The sequence below is a fragment of the Falco naumanni genome, chromosome 4 (genome assembly GCF_017639655.2).
Source record: "Falco naumanni isolate bFalNau1 chromosome 4, bFalNau1.pat, whole genome shotgun sequence".
Lineage (NCBI taxonomy): Eukaryota > Metazoa > Chordata > Aves > Falconiformes > Falconidae > Falco > Falco naumanni.
Window position 1 is genome coordinate 83,201,945 of NC_054057.1, and position 13,105 is coordinate 83,215,049.

The 13,105-nt window shown below is 44.1% G+C and overlaps 1 protein-coding gene across 2 annotated transcripts; it reads left to right on the plus strand.

Moving 5' to 3' along the window:
• The first annotated feature begins 88 nt into the window (after positions 1 to 88).
• BRAT1 (BRCA1 associated ATM activator 1) lies at positions 89 to 9,347 on the plus strand. Of its 2 annotated transcripts, none has more exons than XM_040593776.1 (13): positions 89 to 323; positions 629 to 783; positions 1,564 to 1,711; positions 2,624 to 2,996; positions 3,090 to 3,209; positions 4,361 to 4,452; positions 4,711 to 4,829; positions 5,323 to 5,509; positions 5,892 to 5,965; positions 6,540 to 6,642; positions 6,926 to 7,024; positions 7,986 to 8,164; positions 8,374 to 9,347. In XM_040593776.1, the coding sequence occupies exons 1-13, from the start codon at positions 167 to 169 to the stop codon at positions 9,103 to 9,105; spliced, it is 2,538 nt and encodes an 845-aa protein (XP_040449710.1). In that variant the 5' UTR covers positions 89 to 166; the 3' UTR covers positions 9,106 to 9,347. The 2 variants fall into 2 exon arrangements, with proteins under 2 accessions (XP_040449710.1, XP_040449711.1); XM_040593777.1 differs by having other exon boundaries at positions 1,567 to 1,711.
• The last annotated feature ends 3,758 nt before the right edge of the window (positions 9,348 to 13,105 follow it).

Below are 13,105 nucleotides of genomic sequence, written 5' to 3' on the forward strand. Positions count from 1 at the left end.
GCTTCCCCCAGAGCAGCCGCGAAACACCCCGCACCCGCCAGCGCCCCTGCGCCCTTTGACCTGTCCCCTTGGCCACGCCCCCAGCTTTGCGACACTCGCTTTGCGGCCGAGCCCGGCAGCGGGCCGCCCCGGTAGGGGCGCAGTGGTCGTGTCGCTGCAGCTGGTCATGGAGTGGAGTTGCCGCTGCCCCTTGGGCATGACCCGCGAGTGCTCCCGGCTGCTGCCGCGAGTCTGCGCCGCCCTGGCCGACCCCCGGCAGCCCGGCTCCGACGACACCAGCCTGGAGAAGCTGCTCGACTGGTTCCGGGAGCTGAAGGCGTTAGGTGAGTGCCCGCGGCCTGCAGGCGCCCCCCCTCCCCGCCCTGGCCGCTGATGGCCGGCAGGGCCTTGGCAGGGGGGCCGGCACCCCGCGGGAAGCCTCCCTCAGGTGCTGTGTCCTCGGTGACCCCTGAAAACCTGTTCGGTACCTGAGGCCTGTACCTGGGCTTGGGCTTCGGTTGATCCCCGGTTCGCCCTTGGCGGTTGTGAGGGGTTACGCTCAGCTCAGGCAAGGCCCTCAGAGAGGGCAGAAGGCCTGGCAGTGACCCTCTGTTTTCTGGCCTCTTCTCGGGCGACACCCGCTCGCTAGATCCCACCATGCAGCTGTTGCAGGACAACCCCTGCCTGACAGAGTTCATCACCTCGGTGCTGGCACTGCCAGAGCCCAGCCCGAGCATCCTCTCCTTTACCCTGCGCTTGGCTGGGATACTTGCCTCTTCTGAAACCCGCTTCCAACACCTGCAGGTGAGTCGGCTACCCAGGTACCTGCTGCCAGGTGTCTGTTTCCCCCTTCTGTACAGGGGACACCTGAAAGTGTACGTATTCTGCTTATAAAACTTAACGGCATATATCAAACAATGCAGCAGATGGTGATACAATAATGAGGACTTACAATCGTACCATTGCTTTTCATTTTCTCATGTAAAGATGCTGTCTTCTTGCTTCTGTCTTGCCACAGTAGCACTATGAATGCTAATAGGTAGTGCTGCTCATTTTCAGCTCAAAATGGGATAACAGTCTCTCACAGTAGGCATTGCAAAATATTGTAGCCCTGGACAGATCCTGTAGATTTAAACTGCACTAACATATGTAGTTTTCCTTCCATAGTAGGTTGACGGGAAACACCTGATTCCTGCAAAAATGCTGGAGCTTTTTAAAGCCCTGTTTTCTGCAATAGAATACATTTACAATACAAAACTCAAAACCCAAAAGGCTTCCTTCAGGAAAGAGATGCAGACAACTGCATAAAGCAGGCTTAATAGGACTGATACATACCTAAGTTGTCCCTAGCACCTTAAAAACAAGCAATTTTAATTTGAACATTTCTGTTGCCTAGTTCATGAAAGAAACATATGTTGAGTTTAAGCATGGGATTCTGAAAATTTTCCGTTTTAGTGATACTTCTAGCAAGAGAAGGTTTTACTACAGTATTGATACGCTTGACTTGGATGACAGAGCAGCCTCTCTAGTCCCCTTGAGCCCCTTTGCTTACTGTTTCCTCTGTGTGTTCTCCTCTGGCCTCAGCAGGAGAATCTGTTGCTCAGGCTCTTTGGCAGGAATGGGCCTCTGAGCAGCGCAGCATGGGAAGATGCATCTGTGCGTAGTGGCTGGGTGGAGGGTGTGCGCAGCATGATGGATCACCACCCTGCCCTCCACTTCCTCTGCAGTGGTGGTGAGTACTTCTCGGGCTGGTAACTCCCCAAATCCTCTGTGTCTTTTCCAGTCTGTTGCTGAGATATCAGGTGAGAGAGATGGGAGTTTTCATTTATTTAAGATAAAAATAAGTAATTTGTCAAAAATACTGAAGTCATTGAAAGATGGTGGGGTTTTTCTTAAATTACTTGTGCATTTAGGTTTTTTTAATTATTTTTTCCCCAAACACTGAAGATGGTGCCCTTTTTAGAGGGGAAAGAGGCACGTCTTACGAATCACATGGTATAAGTGTTCTGAAAAACAGAAAAGCCTTCTGTATTCTTATTTGTAACTCTTACTAAAAGGTACGTTTCAGTATGATTTTTGTGTAGAAAGACTAACACGGGGCTCATGTGTCTCTTAATACTTGCACACATTTGCAGTCCCATTGTTGTTATGCAGTAATCTGAGTTCTGCTGTTAACACCAACTTTAGATCCCATGTACAGAGCGGCCTAAAAGACTGGATTGGTGTTAACACGCAGCATGTGCTGTTGTCCATGCAACGGAAGAGTAGCGCTGCTGCTGTTCATGTCTTTCCTACTGGTTGTGTCTGGAGATGGTACAGGCTCCTTCCGTAAACACACAGCGAGTGTGCTGTCAACTCTCCCAAAATTACTAATGTTATTTTGAAGTCCGTGAGTTATTAAACCACCTGGAGATCTGAAAACAATTTTACTTTCTTCTTTTGTTTGCTTGTGTTGTTAAGAACTGGCTGACTTCGAAATGCTGTAGAGACTACAAAATAAACTATAAAAGTCCCCACCAACACCATTTAAAAGCTGTGTGGTACTTGAATTAGAATAATAAATGGTTGGAGTGCAACAAGGCTCCACGTGACGATAGGAAGGTGGTTGTTTTTCCCTCCAGTGACTTGTTTTGTTTTCACACAGGAGGCATAGATGTGATCTTCACTCTGCAAGGGGATCCCAGCCTGTTTGTGGCTTCAGCTGCCAGTCAGCTTCTGGTGGACATGCTCACCCTCTCTGTAGAGCCTGAAACGGCTGCACCTCTCAGTACAAAGGACTGTGACTGGCCAGCATGTGCCCGAATGATTATAAAGCGTATAGAAGATTCCCTTCAGTCCAGCTCTGCCTCTCACATCGAGCAGTCATTAAAACTGTTAACTACTTTGTTTGGCAGATGTACTGCTCCGTGGACTGTAGCGCTTTGGTTAGGCATGGCAGAGAAAATAGAATCCCTTTTAACAGAAGAGACTGTTCAAGCACAGCACATGCTGGCGAATCTTTTGCTTAACGTGGCATGGTAAAGACCTTCTGGGACCTTGGATCCAGTGATGAGATATACCTGTTTTCCGCCATCTAATAAGACGCATGACTTAAACTGCTTTCTTCTCAGGTCCCCTTTGTTTTGTGACACCGAAGGCAGTTTTTGGGCGTTAGTGACTTCTGCTCTGGAGCGCTTAACCCCAGTACAAGTGGGCCCTTTGGCAGTGGGACTTCTGAAGCTCTACAAATGGTAGGACTTACTGCAATGAAATTTCTGCACTCTACAAATGTTTCTGTGCTAGTATCTCTGGTGTCTTTCCAAGAACTGTTTGTTCCTGTGCATTTTCCACTACGTTCCTTAATATGTAAGACTGGTTGGCAAGAACCATGACAGTAGCTAACAAACTTCAGACACTGGTAGTAAGAATAATGAAGTTTCACAGAGAAATTAAATGAGCCAATATAATCTTTCAGTGTACACACTTGCATCTTACCTTCAGCCAGTCGATTTTAGGAAGAAATAGCATATTCCTTTAATTTTATACTGCTGAGGTTGGCTAAGATATTTTTTTTTTTGACTGCGTGTCAAATTCAGTAACCTCTGTTAAGTTTTCTCTGTCACAAACCCACTGACTAGTGTAAGAACTTTCACTGCTGTCCAACAGAAGCATGCATCTGGAGACCGTCAGCAGTTGTGGAAGAACTTAGGTTAGAAGGAACCTATAGAAGTGATCTAATTCAACCTCTTTCTGAGTGCAGGGCTAACTTCAAAGATAGATCAAGTTGCTCAGGGCCTTCACCATTCAGGTTGCAGATATCCCCAAGAAGTTGCAGATACCCCCCAAGGAGGAGGATTCCACAGCTTCTCTGGGCAACCTGTTCCAGTGCTTAACCACTTCCATTTCACTATGAAAAGTGTTTTCTGTATATCCAGTTGGAATCTACCCTCTTGCAATGTAAGATTGTCTTGTGCCTCTCTGAGAAGTCTGCCTGCATCTTCTCCATAACCTCCCTTAAGGTAGTGGAAAATCATCAAGAAATAATCAGATGAATACAGCACGTACGGATACAGGTTTACAGGATAAGTAACACCTGTGTCTTAAGACATAAGGTTTTGTTGAAATGAAATGCCTCTCCCTAAACCCCCTTCTTACACAGAATCCTGTTCTCATTTACATAGCTTGATAAGGCTGGTTCTAAATTCCACAGCCATTTCTTCTCTGCTGTCAGTTAGCCAGCGAAGCTTCAAACAAAGATGACTTGAATCACGATAATACTTTCATTGCTGGCTTGTTTAAGAGCCTGCGTGAAAAACATTATTCTGCTCAGCATTTGGGGGCAGATGTTTGGGAAGGAGTTGAAGTGTTCTTGTTTTGGTAACTGCCTGTTTCCCCCTTGAAGCCCCCAAGATGTGAAGATTCAGGCACTGACTGTTCTACTTCAGCCAATGGACTGTATTTTGAGAGCAGCCTCTCAGCCTCTGGAATATGCAGGTACAGTTGTGATAGAAAAATTAGAGGTTAGTCTAGAGCCTGCCAGTGCTTTTAAGCGTCTGGTGCAGACAAAACTGGAGGAGGAAGAGTAGAAGTCAAGGACAGCAGCAGTGTTTGCGGTAAAGTACAGCACCCTACTAACAGTTGCATTTGTGGGGATATTCATACTACACCACCTAAATGTCTTGATTAACTTTAAAAATCACAGCCCTTTGTATGCACTAACAACCCAAACTCTTCCCTCCTTTGCTCCTCTAGGTCTGCTGGATGAGTCTGTTAGTGATCCCATCGCTGTTGAAAGTCTTCTGTCCTCCAAGTCAACTTGTGCTACTGTCCTGTGTCAGACCCTCGCTCATCTGGAGGAGCTGCTGTCTCTGGTAATGCTGAGAGAAGGAAAAAAAGCCAGGGATCAAATTGGTCCTTGAAACACAGTGTTAAAATTTGTTACAAACTTTTGCAGTACAGCTTAACAGAATGTGGAGAGACCTTGACAGTGAGGGCTTAGACTCCAAATAGGAAAACAGAGGAATAGTGAGGCTTGTAAAGAGGGAGTGCACTTAATTTTAAGTCCATCTTCACAAGCTTTGTTACCATACCTTACTTCTACTGCAATTACTAATCCAGTGAAAAAACATAAATTGAACTGCTTTCCCAAGCAGTGAGAAGAATCTCATATTCCATCTGTGCAGGGGTTTTGGGGAGAGGGGAATATAATTTTTTTGTAGTTATTAGCATTTTGATACCTTAAGAACATGCTAGAAATTACAATTTTTGCTGCCTCCTGACTAAAAACTCCTGCTCTGTATGCACACTTGAGACTTTAGCTGCAAACTTTTTTCTTATTTTTTTCCCTTTCTCCCCTCCCATTAGATTTGTTTGCCAGTGGATTTACCCTGTACATCTTTGCTACGCTCTCTCATGACAATATTACAATTCTGTAATGGCTTCCTGAGACCAGCTTCCCCTCTGGGAAGCACGATAAGCCGAATCTTGATCAATTGCTTCAGAGTACAGAGGTCAGCTCTTGATGTCCTAGCAGCACTCTCTGAGCAAAGAAGTGAGTTAATCTTCGCACTTTATTTTTTTTTTTTAATTCTAAAAATACTTGACTATTCTGTAGTCACGGAATTTTTTGTTCCCCTTCACTGATTGTTCAGAACGAACTACCATTTCCATTTCTGAAACTTGCTCATTTTTCCAATTCTTCCTACTGTCTTGGCTAGCCTTAATTTCTGTTGATGAGCTAGGGCAGGTAATACTGTGATTAAAAAGGTTTTAGTGGTTGTGAGAAATTGGATGGTTTTCCTTTACTCTGAAGACTGTACAAAACCAAACCCAGTTTTACCATCCTATGTCTTTCTGTATTTCAGTAGTTGAATTGTGATTCAGCTGCTGCTTCTCTCAGTATTGTTCATTCAGTTTTGTTTTCCACATTTCAGGCTGTGACATGCTCATCGAAAATCTATTTGATGTCCTTCTGGCATACCTGGAGAGTCCGAACACCAGCCCTACTGTGAGTATAGAACTAAGGAGACATCAAAGTCTACCAGCTTGCCCCAGTGGGACGTAGTTCTGAGAAACTGTCTGACTATAGTTGTTTCTTAGCGCAGTTTCTATTAGGATATGTAGGAGAGTTGTCTTGATTCTGGGTGGCTTGCAGGAAATTGCTAAAATGCTAATGAGCAAGTAACTGAGCAATACATCAAGTGTTCTTGAAAAGACAGGAGCTGTCCCATCTGAGAGTATCGCAAACATACTCAACATGGCCTTGAAGTATTGAATTCTTTGCAGTAAAGGGTTATGTTTTATTGCTTTGTTTTGTTCAAATGACACTGACAAATGCAAATCAAAAGTTATAGGTGCTATAACTTTATAATACTGAGCTGAGAACAGGCATTTTCCAGGTGTTTGTTAGGAATGTTATATAAGCAGCAGTTATTTGTAGCTTGCTTCTTAGTAGAGAAGCATATGCATTTGTTTAAATTGAGAATTTCTCTGTAAGATTGAGACTAAACTGAATTGTATTTAGCATAAAGGCAACAATGTGGCCTCTTGTAGTAAAGTAAATCTGCTTGATGTTGCTTCAGGTTCTAAAGAAAACATTTCAAGCTACATCCAAGTGGTTGGTGCGCTTGCAGGAGCTGTCCTGCTCCAACAGTCAGCAGCAACAAACTGAGAAGATTTTGGAAGGTAAGAAAGCTGTTTGAGTTGAGACAAACAGCAGCTAATGGCATATATGAAATCTGCTCTTGTCTGCCTTTCCTGCTCAAAGCACTTAGTATTCATTTGTTTGCAATTATGGTGAATTTAGGTTTAGCTGCCCAAATAGTGCTTTGAAGAACCCTGTGAGAAACACACAGCAGCAGCAAAAGGGATTGTGTCAGCTGAAGTTGTGTGGAAGTTGTGGAACGATTGCTGCACTAAGGCATGTGGCTTCTCATGTCCGTTCACATTTGTCGCTTGGCTTTTACAGATGTGTTTCTGGTGCTGCAGAAGCGTTTGTGCAGTCCTTGCTGGGAAGTAAGAGATTCTTCTCTGGAGTTCCTCACTGTCCTGATTAAACACTTGAGAGGTAGGTGCATAGATGTAACGGTTCAGATAGGAGTATTTATTTTAACGTTACGAAAGGCTGGTGAGGCATCTGACCTGTAACTGGAAGGCTATGAAAAGAAGGAAGTGTCAAGACTTTTACTCTTAGATCACAATCAAAATCTGACAAAAAGATCGGTAAGCCTATACTATTTTTCTGTTGAGCTCAGATCGCTGTGCCCACCTTAATGGCAGTTTTGGTGAGTTAAACTGAGAGGTGTTGAGACTTATATGTCAAGGCAGGTGACAGTGCTTAATGGCAGATAATACTTCCCCTTTTTTCAGTTTGCTCTGCAGTAGAATCTGTTTGGTTTCACTCCTCAGGCTGGGGGCTGGGATTTAGGAGGCTAAAAAGCCTAGATCTGCTTTGCGTGCTTTGGATTAGTTACTGATTTTCCACTTCACTGGTAGCTCAGGCTTTGCAGCAGGTAGCACTAAGGCAATGTTAGTTCTCCTACAGTAGCTCTGCGATGTTGGAAGAGAGGGCGGGTTGTTGTCGACTGCTGTTGTCCCCAGGTCACAAAGGAAGTATCCAGCAGACTCAGCTGCATTAGCAGTTTATCCTGCAGCCCCTCTCAGTGCTGCGCTTGCATTCTTATTTTTTGCCATATGCCTTGACAACAGGAAGGGAAGACTATGCCTCTGCTTGCCCAGAGAAAGTTTTTTCTTGCTGCTAGAACAACCGTAAATGGATTTTTCCAAGTTCCAGTATCTAGCAGGGCTTGACTGAAAGTCACCAAGCTGCTGGAAAATGGGGAACCTGACACAGAGTATCTGTGCTCTTATGAGCAGATTCCTGGACTCTGTAGTGGCTCAGCTCACTGGCAGCTGTCCCTGCAGTCAGTGCACATCCTCGTATGACGCAAAGAACTGTTTGCATTGGAAACAGCTTCAAGCTCTGAGAGAATAAAAACTGCTTCTCTGGATTGCTGTCTTGTATGCAGACCAGGATGAGTTCAGGCAGTCTCTCCTGTCTTCGGAGGTGCCCAGACTTACAGAAAGTCTCCTTGAGGATCCAGAAAGCTATGTGCGAGCAAGTGCTGTCACTGCTGTGGGACACTTGGCCTTCATTACTTACTTCGCTCCGGAGTCACCTGCTGAAGGGAATCAGTATAATAAAGAGGTATGACAACTTTATGTGGCCCACTGCAGGATCAGGCAGAACTACACATCAAGTGTACCGCTGTACTAATAACTTTCTTCACAAGTTATCTGCAGCCTCAGGCAGGCAGATTTTGCAGCCAGTAATGAGCAGACTAGGGTTTTTTTTAGTTCTGCTGTTGTTTCTTTGCACATTCCTCCCCTCATTGTGCTTTCTCTTTTTACATTTAGAACACTGTAGCAAAGCTTCAAGAAATTTTGTCAACGGACCCAGAGGGCTTTCCTAGGAGGGCTGTGATCAGCATCTTCACCAAGTGGCTGAGACAAGGCTGCACAGGCCAGCTGGAAGATACAGAGCAGTTTGTCTCTAGAGTAGTCCAAACGGTGGAGCATGACTTAGACTGGGAGGTCAGACTTGGTGGCTTGGAACTGGTTCAAGTTTTCTGTACTCAGACAATTTGCCAGCTTAGCCTTCCTAAATGCCCATATGCTCCTGTCTCATCTGCAGTCACTAGTTCCATTCATCAGGACGAGTCGCTGCAGATATTTTGCCGAGCAAAACTGTTCAGCTTTTTGTTTCGGTCTTTGTGTGACTGCGACAAACCAGTAGGTCAGAAAGCCTGCAATATACTGCTTGGCTTAAGTAACAGTTTCTATCCAATTAGTACCCTGCAGGTTTCACAAGGGACTGAAGAGTCACCTGTAGAACATGGCGTTGCCTGGTTAGAGAGGACACTAAAGCAGGGTTCTCTGGCCCAGAACTTCCCCACAGATGGTGGTAATGGGGTGGATTTTCAAGATCCAGAGAGCATGATGCTAGCTTTGGGTACAATAGACTTCATAGAGCTATGTTATGAGCTAAGTAAAAGTAGTGACTATGTGGAGAAAAGCCCCGAGTCCCTCTTGCAGGACATCCTCGCTACTGCGGGGGCCGTAGAGGAGAATGAAGCTGACTGTTACTGAAGCCATATTTTACTCTGAGGGAGCAGTGCTTAAGCAGTTTTCTTCTGGAGAGATTTTTGCTACCAGTCGTAAGTCTTTCTTGAGAGAGGATAAAAAAATCTACGCTTAACAGAGGAAAGGATGGTTCTGTTAGCTGTTAAATGGGTTAGAAAATTTTGGTTTAATACTGATAATTTTTTTGTTAAAAAGTGTAGTCTCCAATAAACTTCCTGGTTTTCTAAATAAACACATTAAGAAATGCATTTGTTCTTTTTTTAAGTCCTTTGACTTTTAAGAAAGCACCAAACCATCCCTACATAAGGAAACATTTTTAAAAAGCAAAACAGTGACTGAAAGCAAGTTGTTGCATGCTCCTTTTAGAGCTAGAGTAGCTAAAACTAACGAAAACTGGTTTTAAAGGACGCTTGTTTTGACCTTGTCCATATCTCCATTATAAAACCTGAGTTCTTGGGTTCCCTGTTGCATTTTGAGGTCTAGAGCAGAAGGTTGTCGCGACGGAGGGAAGACACAGTCACTCAATATGAGTGATCAGCAGACTTCGTTTATTGTACCTTACAGTCACCTTTTATGCCTTGTTATAATTAGCTCATACATATTACAAAAGTTAAGCTCATTATTGGTTAGTTGCCTAAATACCAAGCCCGCCCCTAGTTTCTCTTCTGTAGTTATCTGTTCCCACCTGCAACATTCTTTTCCCACCAAAATCTTCCTGTTATTGTGTAACAAGGACAGCCAAAGACAGTGTATTTTGCTTTACTTCAGATAAGCTGAGAGCGATGTGCATTTTTTGTCCAGCCAGCTGGACTATGTCTATGTGACCCTTTTCAGCTAGCCAGTTATCCACAGAAGGTGGCATTGAAGGAGTCAAAACCTGATCATCCTTAACATTACAACCTGTCTTCTATAGATAACATACTTGTTTGATCTCAGTAGTGACACTAAAAAGCTGACTTTGTTTTTAATTGAAGCCAAAAGCAAGTCCCTTTTGTTGAATTTTTCAACTGCTTCAATTCTCCATTCCTAAAGGAAGGACTAGGATAGCTTCTAACTAGTAAGAGAAACTGACACCTGCAGCTTTTCCGTGATCCAATAGATCTGTGCTTAGCTTGGGTAAACAATGAGAAAACAACAGCTATAGTGCGAATGGCAACCCTGCTTTCTGAGAATACAATTTTTTTAGAAACTTGAGGAATACCGTAGCTTGCAACTTACTCTATTGTCTTGTCACATGCTAAGAAGCTTTCTGAAACCTAGGAGGGAAAAAAACCACCCAAAACCTACCTTTATCAGTAGGTCAAACCACACTGTATTCCTTTCCAGCACTGAGGTGTTAACGGAGTATCCTTTATCCTCGTGCAGCCTACATAGGGGCAGGAGCACCACCCTCATTTTAGGCTAACGGAGGCCATAGTATCTAACACAGTGGGAGAACTACTGTCTGCTCCTTCAATATTATCCTTGCAGCAGTACAATGGGGTGGGATGTAGTTTGAATATCTTACTGCTGAGGTTGAAGATGTGCTCTATACCTTTTAATGAAGTCAGCGCGCTTACCTATCCCTCTGTGCACAGCTTTATGTATGACAGAGCCCCTGGGTGTTGCACCAGCAGCTGTTATTCGGAGAAAGTAGCTCTGCTTCTGATACACAGTTCTACCTGGGTAGAGCAGGGTCCACACCTGGCAAAAGACAGAAGATACTAGAAATCAGGCCCTTTCCTGCCACTGCATTTTTCTCAGATATTGAAAGGGTTAGTGAGAGAGAAGGGCTTTGCTTTTAAAGTGTGGATTGTTCGTGGAGTTTTAGTAGTTCTGTCTGGTGGAGGGATTATAGTTCCAAAACTAGCACTGTGTGTTAACAATAGGTCAGATAGATTCCAGGAAAGGAGACAGCCAGTTGCTGAGTAAACATGTGCCTCCTGATCAGCACTAGAATTCTTGCGATTTCAGAGTTGTGCAGTTTAGGAGACGCCAAGGAATTAATCAAATACCAGCAAATTGAAAAAGTGACTTGTTACAGAAGGGAAACTCACTGCTTATTACCAAGGTCTCTCGACTCCCAGACCTATTAATTTTTAATGCATTTTTTTTTCTTTTTAAACTACTGGGGTGATGGTGACATTGTTAAGTTTGTACTATTTGCCTAATTGCAGTCCGAAGTCTTGTTTATACACATGCTTGTACACTAAAACCCAAAGGTACAACAAGCTGGGAGGGCTCCTTATCTTTAGAAAGGGAGCTAAGTCCTTTCATCTTTCATTAAAAACAGGTACCCGCCTCCAGCAATTAGGTGACTCAGTGCTGATTCTGTACTTCTCTCTTCTGAGCTCTCTGCATTGCCTTACTTTGTTTTCTCTGCTGCTCTACTTACAGTAGAGTCTTATTAACACCAAGATGCTTGCACTGACATCCCACACTTGATAATTGGGAGAAACATGAAAGGTCATGAATATCTGAGCAGTGTGAGGAACAAATGCCAGGGACTAGAGATGTTAAGAGAGATGAAAGCAAACTAAAGAGATGAAAGCAAGCTAAAAACCCTGTGATACTTTCTACAGAGGATGATGACAGTGGGATTTGTGAGCTGAAAATTTAGCTACCAAATTTGTAAACACTCACCAACAGCTACTAATGTGAATCATCTATCATGCTGGGATACCCTCTCTAGGATGCCCATCTTTGCACACTTGAGAACTCTCACAAGCCCTGCCCCACTTACTTACACTGCGAACTTCTTTGCAACCCATTTCTTGCCTACCAGTTTGTATCTCCACAAGATGCTTATCCCTGCCACACAGCTTTCTGCCATGTTATGAATTTACACCATGTGATGAATTTACACCATGTGATATGTCTTGCCAAGGAGCTGTGGTCTTGGTGCACCTAGGGGGAAGGATTAACGCTTGAGGAGACAGTCCTGAGAAGCAGTCTAGTTACCCCCACGTACATCTGGAGCATTCATTTCAACAAGCGCTATTGCTCCTTACCACTTTGCAACGTGACAGCAGTGGTCCCTCCCTGAACTACACACCCAGCTCGCTCCTGTAACACACCGAGGACTCCAAGGATGCGGTTCTCTGGCTGCTCTTATGGGCACAGAGAAAGTCCGAAGCTGCCTTTTTGGGATGGATTTCTTGGAAATACTTCCTCCACGCCATCAGCACTGTAGCTGTGTCCACTTCTGCAGGTGAGAGTTTTTCCACACACACCCCAGCTGATTTCAGCTGCAGCCAGACACGGGCCTTGCTAAACACAAGAGTCACTGGCAAACAGGACTGTCATTTACTTTAACATGGTTGTGGGGAGCAGGAGCGGCAATACAACTGGTATCAATGCAGAACATCACGTTAGAAAAATTTGTCTCTCTGATAGCTGGTACTGTGAAAGAAGAAGGTTACAAAGCTCGTTTTGGCTCTTCATGTGCACAGGGGCAATGTAAGTCCTGTTGCCTGACCTGTACCAGGTATGAAATTCCTGGAGTTGCTTTCAACAAAGCTCTGAAGAAAGGATTTATCCTGTAACTGCTCGGACTCAGACACGGGGCAATCGGCATCTTTGGCTCAGCCCAACACCAGCAACTGCCTTATAAAAGCTGCCAAAAGAACAGCTGTTAATTCTCTGTTTTAATACACTGGACATTAAAAATCCAAAGAGTATTCTTTGTCTAATTATACTAATTGCACAACTTAGTCAAAAATGGGCCACAAATGTCTAAGACTGTTGGTTTAGCTTAGATATATGTGATCTGTGATTACAAATCAACTTGCACACACCTTTGCAATTTCTTTTGTCCTCCTCTAATAAAATTTGCTCTACCTTTCAATACATACTCATCAAGGTTTCTAAAAACCTTGTGTGTGTTAAAGAGAAAACTCGTCAACCAGCTTCACTGCAGAAGTTCTCAGCAATTTACAATGGAAAAACAGATCAGTGGCAGCACCTCTGTAGTCTGTGTCATTTCCCTTCAGAGCAGCGGGTTTTGTCCCCTGCTGACAAATAAAGC